The sequence below is a fragment of the Porites lutea genome, chromosome 5 (genome assembly GCF_958299795.1).
Source record: "Porites lutea chromosome 5, jaPorLute2.1, whole genome shotgun sequence".
In the NCBI taxonomy this organism is placed as follows: Eukaryota; Metazoa; Cnidaria; class Anthozoa; order Scleractinia; family Poritidae; genus Porites; species Porites lutea.
Genome location: NC_133205.1, coordinates 45,631,898 through 45,656,536, shown reverse-complemented (window position 1 = coordinate 45,656,536; position 24,639 = coordinate 45,631,898). Strand labels below are relative to the sequence as shown.

The 24,639-nt window shown below is 38.2% G+C and overlaps 1 protein-coding gene across 1 annotated transcript; it reads right to left on the bottom strand.

Moving 5' to 3' along the window:
• Positions 1-1,247: 1,247 nt before the first annotated feature.
• Positions 1,248-18,259, bottom strand: LOC140937236 (THO complex subunit 3-like). Its single transcript, XM_073386779.1, has 11 exons — positions 18,161-18,259; positions 17,965-18,060; positions 13,236-13,359; positions 12,653-12,744; positions 11,944-12,012; positions 7,753-7,829; positions 7,058-7,138; positions 6,095-6,181; positions 2,354-2,432; positions 2,151-2,261; positions 1,248-1,393 (listed from the first exon to the last, which is right to left on the bottom strand). Exons 1-11 carry the CDS (start codon positions 18,245-18,247, stop codon positions 1,331-1,333), a joined length of 966 nt encoding a protein of 321 aa, XP_073242880.1. The 5' UTR covers positions 18,248-18,259; the 3' UTR covers positions 1,248-1,330.
• Positions 18,260-24,639: the final 6,380 nt, after the last annotated feature.

The following is a 24,639-nucleotide window of genomic DNA, read 5'->3' as shown; positions in this document are numbered from 1 at the left end:
CTGCTTGACTACAAGAGGGAGGCTTGTGACAAGACACTCGCTGCACTCAGGAAGGCCACGAATGATGCCCAACGGGATCGCTCACCGCCTCGCCAAAGACTACTGGCTGAATCTCTGTCAGAGCAACCAACCCTGCGTTTGGGCCTGAAGACGTAGAGAGGCGAAGACAGAGAGCGTGAGGTGTGCCATTGGATGGTGGCTCTACAGAGGACAGTAACGTATTTGTCACTGAAAATCTTGACACTGTGCAACCTTGGCTCCCCTGGCTCCTCCCCTTGTCAAAAGAACGAGTAGTCTTGTTCTCTGAGGTTGCCGCTTAATTGAAGTCTAGTCTCCTGCAGTGCAGCGATATCAATGTTGAACTGCTCGAGCTCGCGGTTGATGATGGTGGTTTTCCTGGTGTCATCAACCTAGCGTAGAAAGGCCAGGACACATGGTCCTGACATTTCAGCTTGCTAGTTGCAAGATTGGTCGTTTCGTCATTGTTTGATGTTTACCTGGTGCAAGATTTACAGTCTGCTAGTCTGACTTTCCCCTGAGTTCAAAGCACCCATCAAAGAAGGCAGACTGGCGGGTCAGCACCTTACTGGCTAGGGGCTGCCCAGCTTGAGGCGGGCGGTTGCTGACCAGTGGGACGCGATGATCCCTCTCACCTTCGAAGGCAACCCGTAGCGCCTAGACCTATGCCAATTGGTCTTGGCTTATAACTCGCAACAGCTACCTTCCGTGCTGGTTCCTGTCGCTGTGACCAGCGGCACTGAATTGAACTTTTCAGGGCGCAAGCCTGGGCGGTGTGTATGGAAATCCTGCAGGATCCCCCTCTCGGCCTCAATGATGTAGTCCAAGGACAGCGGAGCAATACATTTGGCACCAGCTAGGCTGTAGGAGTTGCCGGAAGGTAATTTGGTTCACTATCAAACCGCCTTAGGGGCTTTACTCCGGGTTTTGGTAGGGTTTACTCCTCAGCCTTTTCTCCTCCCAGAGATATCCGCAAGGCAGCGGAACGATTTGCACGATGGCCATTGGCTCGAAACAGAGCTCATCCGCCCCTTTGACAGGTCTTGTTGTTCTTCCCACAGGGTATCGTGCTCTCTGTACATTTACTATCAGTGTAACTGGTGAGAAAAATTTGTTAATTGCTCGAGACGTTTCTGCTTGGTGATCATAACTTTTGCTCAAACAAACGGTGATATTTTACGGAAAATTTTGCTCAGATCAAAGGATCACGAAAAATAATGTGGCAAACATACGTAGTAAAAGTTTTATTAAACAGGCAATTAGAGGAGCCCTTTTCATGCACACTTTATACAATATACAGCACCAGGAACGGTTAAGAAGAATTAGCTGGTAATCCAAACAGACGGACAGTACCAGCATCTCGATCGTGCTTATCCTGAAAGAAGAAAAAGACAAAAAACAAAGATTAACAGTCAAGTGAGTGGCCGCATAGACGAGAAAATATCATAACTTCTCTCCCAACCTATATCAAAATAACCTGCTAACGTTGGGCCTCATCTCAGGTTAAAATCAAATACTCCTGAGGTAAACAACTGCTGTACCACATGGCAACAGGTTATCAACCTGGATTCAAAAGCAAAACGATGATAATAATCATGCTAACTGGTGCGCATTAGATCATATATTTAAATGCTATTTTGCGCCTTATAAATAATAAATTATTATTACTATTATTATTATTATTATTTGCTACAAGCAAACACCAAACGAGGATGCAAAACATAAAGTGATAATTATGACTTAATTTATAAAGGTAAATTTACTTCACAGACATCTTCAACGTTAGAACGCCTCATTTTTGGCACCAGGCTTAAATACATGTAGTTATTTAGCAGACTGGAGAGTAGTTTTTATTATTATACAGACTGTACGTGGTGCCGGTTTTTAATGTATGAAACGTACAAAATAGAGCTACCAATGACTCAATAAAAAGGTAATGTCAAACACACAATTAAGTATGATAATATTTGCATGATAGCCTAATACAAGGACTGGCTTTAACACAGGGTAAACAAAGATGTAAGTACTTTAACTGTGATAAATATTAAGAGACCACACATGGGCAGCTACGATTCATGCAGATTAACCGTCCTCAACATGAATTACCATGAATGAACTAGTGTATCGAGTACCTTATCATCACAAGCGAATGCCAAAAGAGGTTTCTGAGGATGCCATGCTACTGTAAATGTTGGAGCATTACACTGTACCTCACAAATTCTCTCACCAGTCTCCACCATTGCCTCAAAAATGATTCAAAAAAACATCTTACCCAAAGTCAATCAAAACAACAAGATAAAACTGAAATGAGTACACAATACGAGTATGTACGTACTATATCAATGATAAGATCCTCAGAACCAGATGCCAACATTTCGCCATCATGACTGAAACTCAAGGTTCTAACTGGCCAACTGCAACCAGACAAAAGAAAACGTTCGTTGGAACTAAACTGATCTCTCATGTATAAGAAAAGTAATATTATCATTAAAAAATGGAATGATATCTGATTTCATACAAATTTAACCTATCTTTATGTTCCTGAAACGTGGGCACAGCTGATTTGTATAATAAAAAATATAATAAATTTATCTACTCTTCTCAATTCTCTAGCCATGTAAATAAGGAAGGATTTGATGACAGTGCATGTTGTTAGTTTGAGCCAGGGAAGAAGGAAGCGCACAAGCTATAAACATGATCCTTAAATGCCAGATCATGAACAATGTGACACTGTGTAAGCTGCTAAGTAACTGAGTTTTAAAATAATTCCTTGGAAAATGCCATTCAAATATCAAAAAAATTGTAATGCACCCTTTTATAACAGCTTTAAAATCAATATTGATTATTTGACACAGAGACTATAGTGCATATACACATAGTCAAGCCCCCACTAAAAGCCACCTCTATACAACGGCCACCTCTCTACAATGGCCACCTTTCTACAATAGCCACATCTCTACAACGGTCACCTCTCTACAATGGCCACCTTTCTACAATGGCTACATCTCTACAACAGTCACCTCTCTACAATGGCCACCTTTCTACAATGGCCACATCTCTACAACGGTCACCTCTCTACAATGGCCACTAGCCTGCGTAGCAAGCGTTTCCTTGCGAGTTCGTCGAGAAAGTTGGGACGAGAGCAAAAAAAAAAGAAAGGACGGGGGAGGGGGAGGGGAATGAAGGAACCGCTTGCCCGCAAACCCCACGATTTTGAAAAACTGCGTTCGCCCACGAACGCAGCTTCTGATTGGCGCAGTGCTGGTAGTGTTGATTACTTAGCACTCGAAACATCAATCAAACCAGGTATACTTTGTTTACGTGCGTCACAGATCTGGTTTCATCTGATTTGTGGTCGCAGATTACAAATGCTTTGGACTGATGTTTATTTGAATCGTGTTTGTGCCAAGGTTTATAAGATCAAAGTCTTCAAAGTATAATTGGAGATCGAGCAGTGGAGACTAGGGAACGCCAATTTATTGGCAATGACGGCGTGCAGATCTGACTGGAAAAAATGGACTGTTTGTTGGAGATAACATCAACGTAAATCATAACATCGGTACTCGACACTAGCTAGAGCCGCCTTGGACAAGCGATTTATCAGCTTTTTGAAATGAAAAGATTATTTTAATTTGTTTATTGGAAATTTAGCGGCATGTATTGTAGAGAACGTTTCGACACGGGCTGAAGAGCAGCAGCTCTGCAAACCTTATAGCCGGCGGAGTGAATTGTTCCGGAAAAATCATTTTTGTCGTTTCGACAAGGTTTCAGACAAGATAAAGCCACAAAATAAAAAACAAGAAATTCCGCAGTAATCGCTCAGAGTTTTAACCTTCTTTTATCGTAAACCTTTTTTATTACAGTTTTTGCAATCGTCTGGAACGTGTTATATTAGAGAACAAAGTAATTTTACAAATCTGGTAATCCAGGGGTAATACTTCTATTTTGACGAGCTGTCAATTTACAAATCAACCGAACCGTGAAATATCAAGGGGCGTTTTTCAGAATCGTGGGGTTTGCGGGCAAGCGTTTCCTCTTCTCCCCTCTCCCTCCCCCTTCCACCTTCTTTTTTGCTCCCGCTCTAACTTTCGCGTAGTAACTCGATTGGAAACGCTTGCTACGCAGGCTAAATGGCCACCTTTCTACAATGGCCACCTCTCTACAACAGTCACCTCTCTACAATGGCCACCTTTCTACAATGGCCACCTCTCTACAATAGCCACCTTTCTACAATGGCCACATCTCTACAACAGTCACCTCTCTACAATGGCCACCTTTCTACAATGGCCACCTCTCTACAATGGCCACCTTTCTACAATGGCCACATCTCTACAACAGTCACCTCTCTACAATGGCCACCTTTCTACAATGGCCACCTCTCTACAATGGCCACCTTTCTACAATGGCCACATCTCTACAACAGTCACCTCTCTACAATGGCCACCTTTCTACAATGGCCACCTCTCTACAACAGTCACCTCTCTACAACAGTCACCTCTCTACAATGGCCACCGTTCTACAATGGCCACATCTCTACAACAGTCACCTCTCTACAATGGCCACCTTTCTACAATGGCCACATCTCTACAACAGTCACCTCTCTACAATGGCCACCTTTCTACAATGGCCACATCTCTACAACAGTCACCTCTCTACAATGGCCACCTTTCTACAATGGCCACATCTCTACAACAGTCACCTCTCTACAATGGCCACCTTTCTACAATGGCCACCTCTCTACAACAGTCACCTCTCTACAACAGTCACCTCTCTACAATGGCCACCGTTCTACAATGGCCACATCTCTACAACAGTCACCTCTCTACAATGGCCACCTTTCTACAATGGCCACATCTCTACAACAGTCACCTCTCTACAATGGCCACCTTTCTACAATGGCCACATCTCTACAACAGTCACCTCTCTACAATGGCCACCTTTCTACAATGGCCATCTCTCTACAATGGCCACATCTCTACAATGGCCTCCTTTCTACAATGGCCACATCTCTACAACAGTCACCTCTCTACAATGGCCACCTTTCTACAATGGCCACCTCTCTACAACAGCCATCTCTCTACAATAGCCACCTTTCTACAATGGCCACCTCACTACAGTGGTCATCTCTCTATAACGGCCACCTCTCTACAAAGGTCACCTTTCTACGACAGCCATTTTTCTTTACAGACAGTCCGTACATTCACTCTTGTTTCAACCTCTCTACAATGGCCAATTTCTTCTGTCCCCAAGCTGGCAGTTGTAGAGAGGTTTAACTGTAGTAGAAAGGGAACAAGAGGACAGGTCTCAAAAGCTTTATGGAACTTTTCAAACTACTAGTAATGCTGCAATAATTGAATATTTCCTCTAGTATGGACAAAAAAGTACAACCTGTAGTTACATTAAAAAGATAATAAGTAAGGCGAGATAAATCTTTACTGGGCTAACAACTACAGGCGACCCTCTCCACACTTTGGGGACAGAAGAAAGTGGCCATTGTGGAGAGGTAGGGGTGTAATATGATAAATTTTTTTAGGGAGTACAACATGTTAATTAAGCTAAATTCATGCTTACTATATTCCATAATGGCAATCCAATCATATATAATATATAGAGATAAACTACACTAAAAACTTGAATAATGTTTTGAATCAAAATGTTAATGTGACAAAATGCACAAGGTTCGCAACATACACTAGTAGTATCATAGACAATTATGTTTACTGAAGCAGTATAAATGTAACACAATCTAAATACGATTGCCGTGATTAATCATCATTGCACCATATGGATCAAATTTCATGATCATTTCTGACTTTTTTATCAGTCGCTTCAAATAAACTGGTTGTTGTCAAGAGGTCATTGTAGAGAGGGAGCCATTATGGAGAGGAGGCCACTCAGTAATGGAGGTTCAACTGTTTCTATTAAAAACAGTAATTAACATTGTGACCCAAGATAATAAAAGTTCAATGAAAGATGGTAATGACAGATAATAAAAAGTTTTAGTCATTAATCCTTAAAGGGCACTCTGCTTTGAACATATGTCAGCTTTTAACACAATGTATTGGACTTTACTCACTCTAATCTTGAAAATGTTCTAACACAGACCAACTCATCAAGATCCCACAGACTCACTAATGCATCTGCACTACCAGTAGCAAAATACCTGCAGACAGAGCAAAAACAATCAAACCAGTGATGTAAACAATTACTAAGTGATTGATTGGTTTGCTGTACAATATAGCCCTGGTAGCTATCCCTGGATCTTGGCAAGGATGACTGTTTGGGAAGGAGAAAGTCGGCCATTATATTCATCATCCATTTGATGATGATGCACTGCAGATAAATTAAGTAATTTATGTACGCAAATAAATTTTACATGCATATCAAAGAAAATAGAGGCAATGTATGAAGGGTCATGGGTAAATGTAAAATTTGAGCCTTGCTCAACTTCAACGTTTACCTGCAAACTTTCATATATTGCCCCTATTTTATTCGCGCATGAAAACGTATGTGTGTATGCAAGTAAAAATTACGCAAGGGTGGTAATCCACCTTTAAGTAATAAATTCCCATTGATAGCCCATGAATGGAAAAACCTATAACAAAATAAGAGTATCCCTGAATACGGTCTCTGATCTTGAGTGTGCAGACAGTTACAAGTCATAGTTGAAGAATTTTTGGGAAAATTAAAGTAAGGGATAAAAATGAAAAGAGTTAATAGTGCTTAATTCTGTTCCTTGAGGTAAATTCTGTTTTTTCTTTTTTTTTTTTTTAAGGCTTAATAGTGCACAGTTGAGCACATCAAATGAAATGATTCTTTCCTTGAAGGAGGCATCTGTCAATTTTGTGTTTTTATTAGATAAGCAATTGTATAGTCACTTATAGATAGTTACTCAAGAAAAAGACTTCACTTTTCCCAAAAAAAACAATACATTAACCAGGATCAAGTCATTTTCCATTGGTGTTTACGAAGAACAACTTAAAATGCACAAGGCTTCATCAGCTTCATATTGTAATAAAGTCAATGTGAATTTGCTTACCTGCCTTTTGGGTCAAATTTGATGCATATGCAGTTAGCCGGATGAGCATGTAAAGTCTGTTGTGGCTTTAAATCAGGGTAACTACAACCAGCAATAATAACATTACAAAGTATAAAATCCTTCTTTGCAAGAAATGCTGTTTATTCAACAAAGCTAGAAACTCTTATTAGAAGTACTGAGGGGTGCCACATATTGCTAAGCAGTACTAAGAACTGTAATTTTAAGGAAATAACAGTAGACTGTATTCTAGTGGCGGATTCAAGGTTTTCTCAGACTTGATGTTCATTGATTGTAATTTTGTCCAAGTTGAACATTCATCTCACTTGCGGAACCACAATACTTGCTGTAACATGTGAGTAGTTAGCAGCTTTCTTTTCAATTAAAATGATTATGATTCAAGCCAATTTTTACAAAATTAGGAAAAATTTTGTTTTTTGTTGTTTTGCAGTGTTAAAGATCAATTCTTAGACAGTGGAACCCCACCTTAAGGCCACCTCGGTAATACAGTCACCTCGTTATTACAGCCACTTTTTTTGGCTGTCCAACAAAAATGACCATACATTTTCTTGTAAAGAAACCCTCATTGATATGGTCAACTCTTTATTACGGCCATATTTTTTTGGCCCATTGTTGACCATATTAACTGGGTTCCACCATAATGACCTTTCAAAGGATAATTTGCTGTTCTCTCTAACCTTAAGATATTTATACATCCATGACCATTTGTGAGAAAAAAGGAATCATTTGTGTTATTCCATGAAATTTCATTGACCTGTGAAAAAGAAAGTATTGACTTAATAAATAATTTATTGTCAAATTATGATTTTCAAAGCATGAAACTTTGCATGATTACTGCTAACCATGTCACACAAAATTTGTGATATGGCTCCAAGCTAGGTTAACCTTTGGACTCGAGATCTGCTTATATCTTAAAATTGACCACATGGAAACGAGGCTGAAAATAAAATTGCCTTAAAACTCGTCCCAGAGAAGAAAAATTTGCTTGAATTTAATCTATCGGTTACTTATGTAATATTTTGTGTTAGAAAAATGCTTCACTTGCGATCAAGTGACTTTTCTTCAAAATAATTTATTATGACTCTTTCTAGGTATGCCTTTGGTGGAATGTTAAAGTTGAAGATGCGATGGTATAATCGGCCTCAGAGAGGAAAAATCAACTTGAACCACTTAGTACTTCATTTGAAATCATGTGACCTTTCTTCACAATTTCATGACTCTTACTTGGGATACCTGTGGTAGAATGTTAAAGATGAAGATGCACAGGTATAATTGGTCTAAGAGAAGAAAAATTAACTTGAATCTAATCTATTAGTTATTTATGTGAAATTCTGTGTTAGAAACATGCTTAAATTGCGTTCATGACCCTTTTTTTTAACAATTTTATGACTCTTGCTTAGGATGCCTGTGGTGGAATGTCAAAGATGAAGATGCCATGGTATAATTAAGACTACTAGACTACTAAAACCACAGTAATCATTTTATCATTTTAATAATATAGAAAATAGCTTTTGATGAGCATACGACCCGCAAATCTATGCAGTAGAGGGATATTTGCCAACCAAGCATTCCTTACACTTTATTGTTAAGAAGTTAGTAAGAAATTCAATGTAGAACCTGGGATGCTACTGATAAAGCGTTTTTCAATTACATTTAATTACATAGGACATCAACGAGAAAATACAAAACACAGAGAAAATTTATCAACAACATCTTCAGCACATGCTCAGCTAGGGACGAGAGGTTCTTATCGTTCTCAGCCATGAAATTGGAAGTGTTTTACCTGATTCTAAGAACAGGCACTCAGAAGCATTTTGCCTAGCAAAAGCAACAATGACTGCAAGAAGAGAAATTCTGGAGGTGAAAAACTCTTTTAATGGAACATTTGCAGCTGGCAGCCAGACAAATTTAGCTCCAGCCTCACTTACAACTTTGCTAGAAATGATAATGAGAGACCCTACGATCAAAAGGGATTCATTGAAGAGCCAGGCGTGACTTTCTGTTGCTCAATTGTTAGTTTTTACAGCATAAGTCGATTTTGAGACAAATCAGACAATGCACCTGGTACCACTCACCACACTCACCATGTAAGAAACAGAGAATGCCCTCTACCAATATATTTAGCCCTTAAGATCCATGGAACTTCGAGAGGGAAAAGTCTTTGATTGATACCTTTTACAAACTTGGAACGAGCATTAATTTTTGTTCGACTGGCTCCTAACAATTTCAAGCAACATTGAAAGGTATGAGAAAGACAGAGTAGTGTGCCATTTCAAACTAGGCAGTGGTATATTTGCAACAGCCACAGTCAACAACACTGGTCCTAATACAAGCTCTACCAGTTCACAGGACTCATTTCATAGCACCGCAATCTCCTTGGCCCAGCATCCAAAACCAGGAACAGAGAGATGCACTGATGTTTTCGATCCTGTTAGAAGCTTAACGTCAAGGAAAACTGCTGCACTCCCACCCTACTACACTGATGTACTGCCATTAACTCTTCCCTCTACAAATATTGTGGTTCCCAACACTAGTGCTCAGTTCGTATCTGTTGCCTGTGAGCAAGCTCTCCGGGGCACTCTGGCGGTGGGGGCGGGAAAAAGAAGGAGAGGTTGCAACTACCTCTCTGGAATTTGAATATCTGCATTGAAAAAGTTGATGCAAAATGCTGATTAGCGGAGATGATATTAGTAATGATGTTATTGCCAATGCCATTAGTGTCATCAGCGCAGCCATCAAGCACTTGGATCCCTCCCAAGTCCCTGTTGTTACAGTTGATCAGCCCTTGTTTGCTTTGGGAAAAGCAGTTGGTGGTGCATATGATGAAGATCGCGTGGTGGTCATGCTGGGAGAATTACACATTGAGATAGCTGCCTTTAATGCTCTTGGCAAGTGGATTCTTGAAAGCGGGCCGACAGACTTGCTGACAAATGCATCAGCACCCGTCCGTGGGTGTAACAGATTCTTTGCTATCAGTGAGCCGCATAACCCAAACAAGACGAGCTCATCAAGTGACAGCAGCCTGCCTTCATATTCTAATGAAGAAAGCATGTGAAGAATTCACAACCGCAGATCTTGTAACTTGTTTGTCACCTGCTTATAACCAGCCAGTATTTGCTCCTCACATTCTGAGGCAACTGGAACGAGTAAAGAGGCTTGATATTGGATGGACGTCTACAAAGATGACTCTTTGAAGAAAGCCACAAGGGAGAAGCGAGGATCTTGATAAACCTTGGATGAATGTCATTGAGGTATTTGCGACACTCCTATATGACCGCACGAGCAGCTTGTGAAATGTCAACAAAGTCAGGCAAGAAGTTTTCTCAAGAAAGGGGAGATCCCTTCCTCCCTCTCAAGCTTCTTTAACACAACCTGTCAAGAGAGCTGTCTTCCAAGGTGGCTATGTATGGGGCCAGACCTTGTTGAAGCAGCCCGCTTTACCTAGTCCCTCTACTGGATGGGAATGGCAGCTTGAAAATAGTCGCTGGGTTCCTTACTGGACAACACTTTCCCAAGAAAGGACTCTTGCTATGAACTCATTTGATCGGCTGCAAGCGTCAGAAAGCTAGTCTTACCTGTACAGGCTTGTGTAACTGTGGAGGAAGCTGCCCCAAGTTCAAGTCAAAAGAAAAGCTGTATAAATTAGCCATAGAGAGGCCGGTACCAGGTAACTTCCATAATAATCACATGTACAGTATTGATGATGCATGTGAAAACATATGTATTCTAAGGCCAAGTTTGTGAAAAAGCTATTTGGATTGACACTATGCTAGGTGACATTTTGGGTGTTAATACCATCGCATCTTCACCTTTGACATATTTCCACCAGAGGTATCCCCGGAAGGAGTCACCATAAAGAAAGGTCACATGATTGCAATTTGAGCATTTTTCTAGAACAGAATTTCACATAAATAACCAATAGATTAGATTCAAGTTATTTTTTCTTCTCTGAGACCGATTATAAGGGCATCTTTATCTTAAACATTCTACCACAGGAATCCTAAGAAAGAATCATAAAATTGTTAAGAAAGGTCATGTGATCACAAGTGAAACATTTTTCTAGCACAAAATATTACATAAGTAACTGATAGATTAAATTTCAAGTAAATTTTTCTTCTCTGGGACTAGTTTTAAGGCAATTTTACTTTCAGCCTTGTTTCCATGTGGTCAATTTTTAGACATGAGCAGATATAGCTCGAGTCCAAAGGTTAACCTAGCTTGGATCCATATCACAAATGATTTGTTACATGGTTAATAGTAATCATACAAAAGTGTACAATTTTGGATGTTAGCAGCTAGACTAAGTTGAAACAAAGGAAAAATAAAATTACCTCAGGTAAAAAATTAACTACAACATACACAAATTAGGTTCAAAAGTTGAAATGGCTGGTTCATTTGTGGTTGTTTCAGCTCTTTGCAATAAATAATAATGGATTTAGCGGCAATCAAACACTGTGAAATTGCTGGGTGGGAAAAAAGTTAATAAGCTCATACATTCCTTGTAAAGTTAATTCTCTTTTCATCAAAGAGAATTTCTCTGAAACTATTTGGTATATCGGGCTCAAAATTTCAGGGATAACTAAAATTGTTATGCTCTTTCAGTATGTAGAGATTTTATTTTATTAGCTTCATCAGATAATGGAAAGCATATGTTTATATTGAGGCAAAAATGAAAACAAGGATTTTCCGTAACCACTGAGTCATATAATTTTTCATTGTTGGCTGAAGTTGTGTATTGAAATATTGGGTACACTTTTAATTTACAGTTCTTTTGGCCTACACTGTTACAGTCATGTGGGCCATTGCACAAGAAATAAAAACTGGACCAAGTCCAACAGAGAATAAAATGATCAAACCTAGCTACACACCTCAAACTTAAACTGTTCATCACACCTTGCTTTGTATGTTCTAGCATCTATAAATGTAATGAGATCTTCCTGAAAAAAAAATTGAAATTCTCTTTAAAAAGGCTTCTTCTGGGTTCAACCATCAGGAGGCTTGATGCAGAGTATTCTGAGTAATTTAACACAAACAACAGTTAAATGTAGTTTTCAAAAATTCTTTTTTTACTCTGTATTTAAAGTTTAAATACAAAGAACAGCTGCTACTACCTTTCATCATGCAGAAGAAAAAAAAAAGAAACTTACCTGAATCAAACAATTATCCATAAATGTAATATTTTGAATGTTAAGCTTTGTTTGTTATCTACGACCAGCAAAAAACAACTCGGGACACTTTTTCCTTATCAACACTTCTCATATTTTGACAACATTATCCAATTCAAAAGGAAAAAAATGATGAAGCTTTCCTTCCACCACCTTTTCTAAACAATATTGTTCAACTGGTAACCTACTTATACCTGTACAAAACAACAATAAAAAATCCAACTATAAATGCCTGAGCTATGGGAAGAAGGATCAACATTTAATATGTTCTCTGAATGTACCCTATTTGACCAAAGTGTCTCAAAAATATGTTTTTTTTGCCAATATTATTATGGGTTGTATCTAGGCCCAAGTAGTGTGATTAAAAACGTGCATAGAATGAATTAAACTTATGCTTTATTTGTTACTTCACCTTGTTTCCCACAGCTATTGTATTGCCATCTGGACTCCAACAAATATTTATGTTTTCTCCTTTAGTATTTACAACAGAAACACACTTACTGGCTGCAAAAATAAGCAAACAGTACTACACAAAATCAGCAGTAGTAATTTTTACAAAATTAATCTATTCTTGGATTTAAAAATGCATGAACTCAAAGGAAACAAAGGATAGTTGCCAAAATAAAGGAAGTAATAGTAAGTCCTTATTAAAATTTATTATAGTGATGAACTTTAACTTTGTATTTCTTCAAGAATTGTTATCATTTAATAGACTGTATCAAACACATTAAAGGGACTGTTAATGAGTGGATATCATATGACAGACTCCTATTGCATTTCATATCTGTTGATTTCTGTGACAGTGAATTTGGTCACTGCATCTTTTAAAGATAACAACATACATCTGTACTATCACACTATAAAAAGTCTTAATACAAGAAGACATTAAAAATTAATATAACAATGGCTTCCTTGTACATAAAATCAAAAAAACAAGGTCTCTGTTTATTAACAAATTCTTTTTTAAAAAACATGTTAAGAACAATCAATCTTACATCTTGCATCCCATATTCTGATAGTTTTGTCACCTGAGGCAGTCACAAGCAGATCAGGATTACTAGGATGCCAACAGAGTTGATCTACACTTTCTCCATGGCCTTTGTGAGTTGCTTCTTTTGTCTGGTAATGATAATTAGCATCGTTTGTATGATATATTTATATACTCGTTACACTTTGAACCAATACATCTCATCTACACTGTACTGTCACATTGTCTGGCATTTTTGTAAAGCAGTCAATACTAGAAAACTGGAGAGGGCTCAGGAACGCACTCTGCATGCCGTTTTCAACTATAAAACCGAAGAGTATGAACAACTCCTGAATTGGGCAGATATACTGAGTCTGGAAAATAGGCGTCTTCAGGCGTCTTTTGAAGCTATGATAAGAAATTCAACCTATGTAATGTGGACTTCCCTATCTCCAGATATAGCACTGCTACTTATGAAAGGCATACATTAATGATTAATAACATAAGTACGTAGTTTCTTGGTTGTTATAGTTTTACTGTGAATGATTAATTCTAGCTAAATTTATTTGTTTTTTTATTTAGTGTCCCCAATTATCTTTATTAGGTAAATATTCTTGACACGTAAATAAAGTTAATGTATGTATGTATGTATGTATGTATGTATGTATGTATGTAACGCTAAAAGACCACAAACCTGATTTCATAAATAACCCAACCTGCAGACTCATTAATCCATGCAAAACCGAAATTGGCATCATCAGCAAAAACATCCTCGACTGAATAAACCATGAAATTACACAAGCGACTAAAGTGAACCTGTGGAAAAGTACCAAAGATACCATAGAATGGTTTGACGTCTGCAATTTTTACCCATCCATATCTAAAGACCTGTTACTGAAAGCATTAAACTATGCCTCACGATTCACCACCATCACCCAACAAGACTGCCACATCATCACCCATGCGAAAAAGTAAAAAAAAAAGTGTTTGATGTCAGCATGGGCTCTTACGACGGAGGAGAAACGTGCAAGTTAATAGGAGTCTACAGGTTATCCTTGATAGCACCAAAATTCAAAAATGAAGTTGGTCTGTACCATGACGATGGCCTCGCAATTTGCAAGGCCACTCTAAAAGAAATTGAAAAAACCAAGCAAGAAGTCTGCCAAGTGTTCAAATCGAATGGCCTTAAAATCACAATCGAAGCTAACAAAAAGGTCGTCAACTTTCTTGATGTGACCTGCAACCTCAGAAACAGGTGCTACAAGCCATTCATGAAGCCCAATAATAAACTGTCCTATGTCCACCAACAGAGCAACCACCCCCCAGCACTACTAAAGAATATCCCACTCAACATTAACAAAAGGTTAATTAGCATCGCATCCAGCAAAGAAGTACTTAACAAATCCATTGCCCCTTACCAGAAAGCTCTTAAAAGAAAGCAGATACGACCACAAGTTAACATACAACCCCGCACAAGAGAAAGCTCTGAAAAACAAAAGAAAATGAACAAGAAACATCAAAGGGTACAACCCTCCTTTCAACTCAAATGTCAGAACTAACCTTGGTAGAAAATTTCTGCACATCATCGACAAATGCTTTCCAAAAAACCACCCACTCCACAAGATTTTCAACAGACACACGCTAAAACTGAGCTACATGTACTCATACATGCCTAACATGAAACCTGTCATCTCATCACACAACAAGTATGTTCCTTCAAATTTCAACTCACCAACGCAACAACCTGACACCTTTCCACTGCAGAAAGAAACCAGATTGGCCACTCGAAGGAAAATGTCTCCAGTCAAATGTAATCTACCTTAGACTTACGTTGGACTGGCAACAAACTTTAAGGAACGTTACAGAAACGATCAGTCCTCCTTTCGACGCTCAAAGAGAAGAAATGAAACGGAACTCTCAAAATATATTTGGACTTAACAAGACTCTAAGAAACCGCATCTCATCACACAACAAGTACGTTCCTTCAACTTCAACTCACCAATGCAACAACCTGACACCTGCAATTGAAGAAAGAAACCAGATTGTCCACTCGAAGGAAAACGCCTCCAAACAAATGTAATCTACCAAGCCACTGTCACCACAGCGACGACAACTTAAACTTACGTTGGACTGGCAACAAACTTTAAGGAACGTTACAGAAACGATCAGTCCTCCTTTCGACGCTCGAAGAAAAGAAATGAAACGGAACTCTCAAAATATATTTGGACTTAACAAGACTCTAAGAAACCTTTCCAAATAAATGAAAGAAAAACTAAAGAAATGTAAACCCTATAGCAACATTAGCAAAAAATGTAACCTTTGTCTTTATGAAAAGTTCATCATCATTTGTAAAATAGAACTTTGTAGCCTAAACAGGTGAAACGAACTAATGAGTTTGTGCCCCCACAGAAACAGATATGTACTTCAAAACTCTAGAGTAACGTAACTAAGACACAACTCATCTGTTACGTAGATACAATCTCTTAACGCATCCCTATAACAACCACCCAATTTTAATTTTAACGGTCAACCGTTGAAGTTGCCTGATGAGTGTGGTCCTATAATTTCGGACCATACGAAACAGCACTGTCACAATAAACGATCAATGATTACTCATGTGATTATTAATATGTATGTATGTATGTATGTATGTATGTGTACGTATGTATGTATGTATGTATGTATGTATGTATGTATGTATGTATGTATGTATTGATGATCAATTTGAATTTCGTCATTTCATTTTATGTATGTATGTATGTATGTATGTATGTATGTATGTATGTATGTATGTATGTATGTATGTATGTATGTATGTATGTATGTATGTATGTATGTATGTATGTATGTATGTATGTATGTATGTATGTATGTATGTATGTATGTATGTATGTATGTATGTATGTATGTATGTATGTATGTATGTATGTATGTATGTATGTATGTATGTATGTATGTATGTATGTATGTATGTATGTATGTATGTATGTATGTATGTATGTATGTATGTATGTATGTATGTATGTATGTATGTATGTATGTATGTATGTATGTATGTATGTATGTATGTATGTATGTATGTATGTATGTATGTATGTATGTATGTATGTATGTATGTATGTATGTATGTATGTATGTATGTATGTATGTATGTATGTATGTATGTATGTATGTATGTATGTATGTATGTATGTATGTATGTATGTATGTATGTATGTATGTATGTATGTATGTATGTATGTATGTATGTATGTATGTATGTATGTATGTATGTATGTATGTATGTATGTATGTATGTATGTATGTATGTATGTATGTATGTATGTATGTATGTATGTATGTATGTATGTATGTATGTATGTATGTATGTATGTATGTATGTATGTATGTATGTATGTATGTATGTATGTATGTATGTATGTATGTATGTATGTATGTATGTATGTATGTATGTATGTATGTATGTATGTATGTATGTATGTATGTATGTATGTATGTATGTATGTATGTATGTATGTATGTATGTATGTATGTATGTATGTACAGCTGTATCAATCAACCCTGACCTTGACTTTTATTAGTACAATAAACTAATGCAATGAAATTTCCCTATCATCAGTTTGGTTATTTTCAATCATCAATAGGAATATGAATCTCAGTAATTTTGGTCACCTTTAACAATACCTCTAGAAATCTGGACAAACTGAAGCAAATTCATGGATTGAGCTAGCTCTCGTTCTTTAGCAGAGGAGAGGCGAGGGAGTCAAACACAGTGAGAAACAGAAACGATTTAAAACATACACGCATACATACATACATACATAGCTTTATTTGTTAACGCAGGTTGGTAAAAGTCAGCCAGAGGCTGATGTGGACCTGCCTATCTAAAACATTAAGATCTAGTTGCATTAACTAGGATATATACAGGTGTGAGGTATACAACAATTAAAAGTATGTATGTGAACATTGATTGATTAAATATAAGGGAAATAGAATGCTTTATTTGTTTTTTCTCTTACAAACATGTTGTGATTTAGTTTTCTCCTTGGTTTAAACTTCATTTTCCTTTGATTTTGGATATAATAATGTATCGCTGTAATAATGAAATAAACAATAGCCTTAAACATATATAAAGCTTAATATGGAGTGTTTTTCTACTTTTTACCACAGGGCACCCACACAATCTGTTTGTGTAGCCGATTGTTATTTTATGGTAAATGTAATGGATTTACCATTTGCCTTAACTATACCAATATATCGTTAACTATGCATATAGATCAATGATAAATAAACGCTGAATTACCTTACCTGTGGTATATATTTGTCCTTTTGCCTCAAAAGCGGTTTTTGAGCGATTTGAAGGAGTTTGAGTTCGCCGTTCACTGTTCCTTGTAATAGAAGGGCAAGGGAGGAATCCTTGTTTTGAAAGGACTCCAGCGCCGGAGCGATTTTTCCCCCGAAAATCGCATTGCTCCGCTTTCAAACTTCGCAGCAAAAAGGTCGAAAACTTCAAAATCGCTCAAAAAACCGCTTTTCAAGCAAAAGGACGACTATATACCACAGGTAAGGTAATTCAACGTATATTTATCATTGATTTATACACATACTTAGCGATATATCGGTATAGGTGAGGCAAATCCAGTACATTTACTTGCCCTGTGCTTTTTACAGGACATCCCGGACTACAGCTATTTCTCGCTAGTGTTTTGTGTACATGAATCAAAAAACATTTCTGGCACCTCTCATAAATAACTCACCAAACGATCTTTTTCCAACACGAAAATACTGACAGTTCTATCAAAGGAGCCAGATGCAAGTCTTCTTCCATCACAGCTCCACGCTACTGAGTGAACCTAAAAAAACATGCCCCAAATTACAGTGACGTGACCTACTACGCATAAAAATAAATATTAGGCAACATAGAGAAGTTAACGTTCGTTTTTTTCTACCCACCTTGGCCGTATGAGCAACAATGTCTTTCGTTCTGGAGTTATTTTCAAAGTACCGCCGCATTTCGTTCTGGTAGCTATTGGCCGCCATTTTGTATTTGTTTCGTCCCAGGCTACTCTCATGTTGAGCCTTGTGCCCAGGCCTTCTCCTGGTCCAGCTCTGGGCAAATATCACCAGAATCACGTTACAAATACCTTGAAATACCTTGGGTAACGAATTTTTCTTCCGAGAAAGATAAATAAAAAAGGAAGCGGACAAAATCCTCCTCTGCATATAATAATAGAGTGATTAGAGTCCCGTTTACGCAAAATTGTACGTCGTGACTAAGTTTTTCTCTCAGTTATCGTGTACCGTTTATTTAATACCTCTAAACAAAATAACTTGTTTCATGCCAATTTTACCCAGAAGAATTGTTCTGGACAATTTTTATCTACTTATTTTCTTTTTTTAGAACTTCTCAACTTGAATCTGACGTTCGCCGTTTGCCGTAAACGCAACTCTAAATATATCTCTCTATTATTTCAGTCCACTGACCTATATCAGAGCATTGTTCACATTGTCCGAACTCGTGGCCTTTCGGTCTAACTACTGTCAACTCTCTCTAAGACGGACACCTTCAGGACTGGTCCCGACTGTCTGTCCTATAGAGGTGTCCGGCTTATAGGGAGTCAAGGTAACGTGACACCAGTAAAAACTTAAGCTGAACTCATTCGCACTGAATAATCGTATGCTTCGATATGTTTAACTTATGCAAACAGCTAAAACTGTAACATTGCAACAGAAAAATGGAATAATTCTCTTATTAAGCAATCAAACATTCATTGTGAGCAAAAGTTTACAGCTTTGTTGTCTAAACTGTAACACTGAGACTGCACTCTGCGAACTGGACAAAGACTACAAAATATTAAAAATTTCATTGCAATTTACTGTCATTTAGAGCTGCACCTTCATTTCTGTTTTGAGGTATTTTTCCTGTGAATAAAGCAATTCTCAAGTGTCCGTTGACGGTTTCAAAAGTGTCCGTTGTCCGTTTTATAGCATTATAGAGATGTCCGTCTTATATATAGCATTATAGAGGTGTCCGTCTTATATATAGCGTTATGGAGGTGTCCGTCTTATATATAGCGTTATAGAGATGTCCGTCTTATATATAGCATTATAGAGGTGTCCGTCTTATATATAGCGTTATAGAGGTGTCCGTCTTATATATAGCGTTATAGAGGTGTCCGTTAGGAGGAAGTTGACTATACACACACAATGATGACAACTCACACCTCATGTTATGTCTTTCTTTGGACTCGTCGGCAGGGTATATCACAAGGAACATAGCAACGAGAAGTCCAAAGACTACTGCAAAGCTGATGATAACAACGTGTATTGCTTTTTCATAACAATAATTCAGCTGGCCATACCAACCTTCTTCAGTGGATGTAACTGCAGTCAATTTAACAACCTATCGGTACAGGGTTTTACTCCAAAGGGACCATCACCTTACTGTGGTGGAGTGGTTTGCAGTGTCTCAACGACCCATATCTATGTCGGCTGGAGTCTTTGACTCCTAGTAGGGCCACCCATGTCGAACAAGTCTAAGGATAGAGACCAGACTAAGTGTGGCCCTCTGGTCTGGTCCTCTAGGTTGGGGTCTAGGCTGAGGGCTGAGGGCTGATAACCCTCTGCCATAAAACAATGTTATTAAAGGAACCGCAGAAGCATGAAAAATTCACTATATCATGGGAACACTGTGGCCGGTCCTCACAACAGGAAGTGAAAACCGTTGCGGCTCTGAACCGAGATGAGTTGAGGGACTCTGGGAAGGCCTTATGCGCTACCAGGCACAAAGAGGATATGTGAGGTGAGGTGATCGGTACAGTACAGCAAAATTGTGAACCAGTTTTAAACTGATACCCCTGTGAATCAATTTGGACCCAGGCGGGAGTCATGTCATAAGTAATACCAGATACAGAGAGGAATCTAAGGTTGACAACTGGGTGGTCAACAAAATCAAAATCTCTAGATCTCTTACAATTATCAAACTCTTAATATTTTTACAGCTTTTGCTGTTAGTTGTTCAAATGGGTTAAAATCGAATGAAGTCTTTTACTTTGAAGGTTTGATTTGTAGTTTAACAAGTAGTAGCGTATCTGACAACAGGCCCATTCGCTAAAATCTCGCCTCGAGCTCGCGAGCCAGCCCTGGAAAGCGGATCAGCCCTCTAGAACAGGCCCTCGCAATGAACCTTGTCGTTTTCGTTTTCAGTTTTAAGGATACGAACAGAGCTAAATGAATTGAGACAATCTGTTTTTTTTTTGTTAAATAATGACCATTTTATTTTTGTTTTTATTTGACTGAGTCTATTAGAGGACCTCTTGCAGATCCCGAGGCGAATAACTTTGAACAATACTCGTTTTTTTTTTCTTTTTCTACTTCGAGGGTTTTGGCATGTTTCTAACTCGGCCTTTATAAAAGAAATGGGTTGATGCTTTATTAAATATTTGAAACATTGTCTTTTGCTTTTTACAATTCAGTATTGCACTCAAAAAATTGCAGTCTCAGTGCTGTCGTTTCTCAAGGATGGCCCTAATCGCGGTAGACACATGTCCCCTCATTTGATTGCATTTGAGGGAGACGCCTACTTCCATTAGTTTCTCAGATAGGTGATGATATCGAGAGAGCTGAAAAGATTGAAATTTCTCGGTGGTTCAATATTCAAGTTTCTAGGCATCTGGAGATGCTTCTTCGTGGCACTGTTTCCCTTGAGGCCTGTGGCTCTTTCTGATTTGAACCTGGAATGTGATGACATATCTCCAATCCAGTCCATACCATTCCATATCATCACTTTAATTTCCGGCGGGTTTGTCTTTCAGGTACTACAAAACACATATTCATTTGCAGGAACATAGAGGTACGTCCGTGAATCATTCACTTTTCACAGTGTAGAGTTTTGAATCAGATTAAGTGATACAGAGTCTTACAATGTAACATTGCAAGTTTGCGTGAACGTCGTTAAATCTCTTTAGGGATCGTAAGGATGTACTGGAGCGGATTCTTCTTCGCTGTAGTCATCAAGCTGACCCAGACTAACAGACCAGGAACCGAATGAATTTGAATCAGATAATGAACAGCCTTTACCAGGGTAAATCCAGTTGGGAAGATTCTCAGAGCCTAAGCTGTCATATGAGCTTGGTGTTAAACTGCTGCATGGTTGAACTATAATAAGCCTTCCTTGAGTTTTACCTTCTGCAGGCTGCTCTATCTTGATACTCAGTGATGTTGATTGCACTGAATTATTACTTACTGACGATGACCGACTGGAATCCTCGTAGCTTGCTGAACGGACACTAGTTTTACCTTCTCTTGATCTGCTGCTGTTTCTGATGCCTCTAATGTTAGCCGGATGGATGATACGGCGGCTGCTCAGCTCTTTCTTTCTTTTAATATTGAGGCGGCTTTTTTCAAAAATGTCTCTAACTGACTTAATTATACTCTCTGATGACCCAGACACCGGATCAAGAAAATGTGTAAAGCTTCCCTGAAGTGTCAGTTTGCTGCTGTTAGTATCACCAATGCTGTCGTCATTACTCCGCCGCGGTGATATGATCAGCGGCGCCACACGCCGATTCTTCTTTCGCCTCCATACTTTTGATGGAACCCTGAGCGTACTGTTTCTAACTTTCTCCGACTTCTCCGACCTTTTGTCTGCAGTCGATAAACTTTTTTCACTTTTTTCACCAAGACATGTGTCTGATAAACTTTCTTTTTTTTCGAAACAAATCGCAAAACAATTTCCCATTCTGAATTCTCGGTGATCCTCAGGAACTGATAAGTTTACTTCTCATTCAATGGTCAAGGAATATAAATTCTTTTTATTTTGTTTGTTTTGTCATTGGATGTAAATTAGAAACGATGTTTCTGCGCGCGCAAATCGTTCTTTTACCTTTACTTGAAATTGTACTCTCTCTAATTCACGTGGTTTTAAAGTTACGAACTTTAATGAGCTGTCTTTGGAACGTTCACTTTCAATATACAGGTTGTCAAGTGAAGAATTCAAACTGAGAAACATTTACAAAAGTTTATTTGAGAGTTTATCAGTTTAGGATTGCACATCCAAGGCTCCGGCTTCATGCACGGGAGTGATTTCCTATCTTGTCACTTTATAAATTATATAAAATGTATCAGAATGTTAACTTGCGAAGAGCGCTTCATTTGAACTAACCCGCACGGGAAGATAGTCATGTGTCCGCTGTCGAACACCACGAGCTTCTAACATCCCCGTCAGCCTGGCCCGCAAAGATCTCAAATTTGTTTTATCGCTAATTCTATTTCTCATTATCAGGATGATAACAACAACAATGATTTGTGTCATTAATTCAAACCACCAATTTTCGTGCAAATCTCTTTTATTTGATTAAAACAAAGATACGTAGAATTAAAGCATCAGAACATGAAGACAGCGTAACTGCGGAGTCAACGACATAAATAGAGAGATTTCTGAACAAACTTATTCAACAATTATGTTTTAAAACCAATCTTCTTTAAATTGTTGTTATAAAACTGAGTAACAGCACTGCTTTAGGGTAGGGTCTACACAATTGCGTGGGCCATATTAAAAATCGATTTATTCCTTCCTAATTTAATGTGGCAATGATCTTGAGTTTCAGCAAGTCGAGTTGATTCCTCAAAGAGCTTAGAATAGCTGCGATGCCAAGTGCTTGTCTCGATATCTGACAATGGACCATCTTCATTGTCCAACAAGATATCCTTTCTTTTGTTGCTACGGTAACCATTCTTGCAGAAAAAAATAAACAGTGCCACAACAGCAAGAAAAAATGCACCGGCTATGATGGCCATGACTATTATCCTTCGACCTGTAGTAAACATCAAACAAGGTTAAAACAATCAAATAAGCCAACTGTTGCAGGAATCACCGTAAAAATATACAAAGATTCTATTTCTTCTCCTGATACGCACTGCCGAACCTTTCAAAAATTGCTTTTAGATGCAACTGTTATACAACTTTCACAATACTCTTCTATTCTGTTTTTCTTTTTCTTTATCAGTTTCAAATTTAGTTATTATCCGCTGGCACTTTTACATTCACATCAAAAAGTTTAGAGTACTAGTAATTCCTGTATTACCTCATATGTCGGATCATACCCTTACCCTCATTTAATAATAGTTCTTAAAAGAAGACGCCGGTTTTTTACGATGTGTAGCGGCAGATTTTATTGTTTAAGCACTTTGAAATAATGTAAAATGAAAGCTGACAGATTGACTAATGTATCCTAAACGCATTATCACACCAGATTAGTAGCTGGGGGTGGGGTGGGGGGCGGGGGTGGGTTCTGGGGTGCCAGTGACCCCCTACCTTGTCATATAATTGTTTTATGTCTTTATAATTCAGGTGGTGAAAACGAGCAAATCCGAAGAATCAATATGCAATAAATCTTTTCTGTTGCAAGATAGTTACATTTACAAGACCGATTACCTTTAATGGACCGGGTCCTTGTTTGTAACTACAATGGAATAATTTATGTTACGTGGAACTTGATTCAACTATGCAGCTATTTTGTAGGCTAATCCCTCTCTTTCTATGCTAACTGCTCATCCCAAAAGATGTCACTTTTAGCTGGTAAAAGACGGGGTGAGTGTCGATATGCCAATCTGGCAAGTACGCTGGGTGTGACGGCACAGTGTGACGCCCCCTTTGTAAACTCCTATCTACGCCCCTGCACACGGCACAAGCGCTTTGTACGGTATTTACATACTCCCAGGCGTTGTTCTTTTCTCAGAAATTTCACTCCTCCGATTAGTCAACAGCGCGTGCGTAAATATACCGTACGCGCGCACACTATCCATGAAGTATTCTATAATTAACCTAATGTCCGTTTTTCGTCCTCACCGTTTTGCTCGTTAGTGATGATAGGTAACGGTCCCACATGCAGGAAAAACGTGAGTTTGTCCGCCGCTGGTTCAGATCCTTTAAGCACTTTTCTCTTGAATCCTCTGCAACCAGTCACACACAATGAAAGAGGGTCTTTTTTCGAACAAAGTAGGAATTTGCAGGTGACAATGAATGACTTTGTATTTTTTAATCTGGAATGACCAGGAACTTTAAGGTTGAATGTCTGCGACCAGGAAACAGGCTTGAAAATAAAGTTCACTAAAGCTGGTCTTGTCTCACATCTGAAAATAAAACATGTAAATTAAATTGAACTTAAATTCTGGATGTATTTGAAAACTAACTTCAGTTCAAGATTATGATCGTATTATATTGTCTAAAATATAATCTGAAGTAAAATAACAACAGCAACACAACGTGAAGTAAAACTAAAAATGAATGCTATCAAGAGACTGTTTTGAAGATTTTTTCTTTGCCCTCATTTGTGGAGACTCAGTCATTCAGTAACAAGTGGTCTTTAACTCTGACACGTTTTCTCTTGCAGGCATACTGCACAAGTATTTTGCATTTGGGGTTAAGTTGA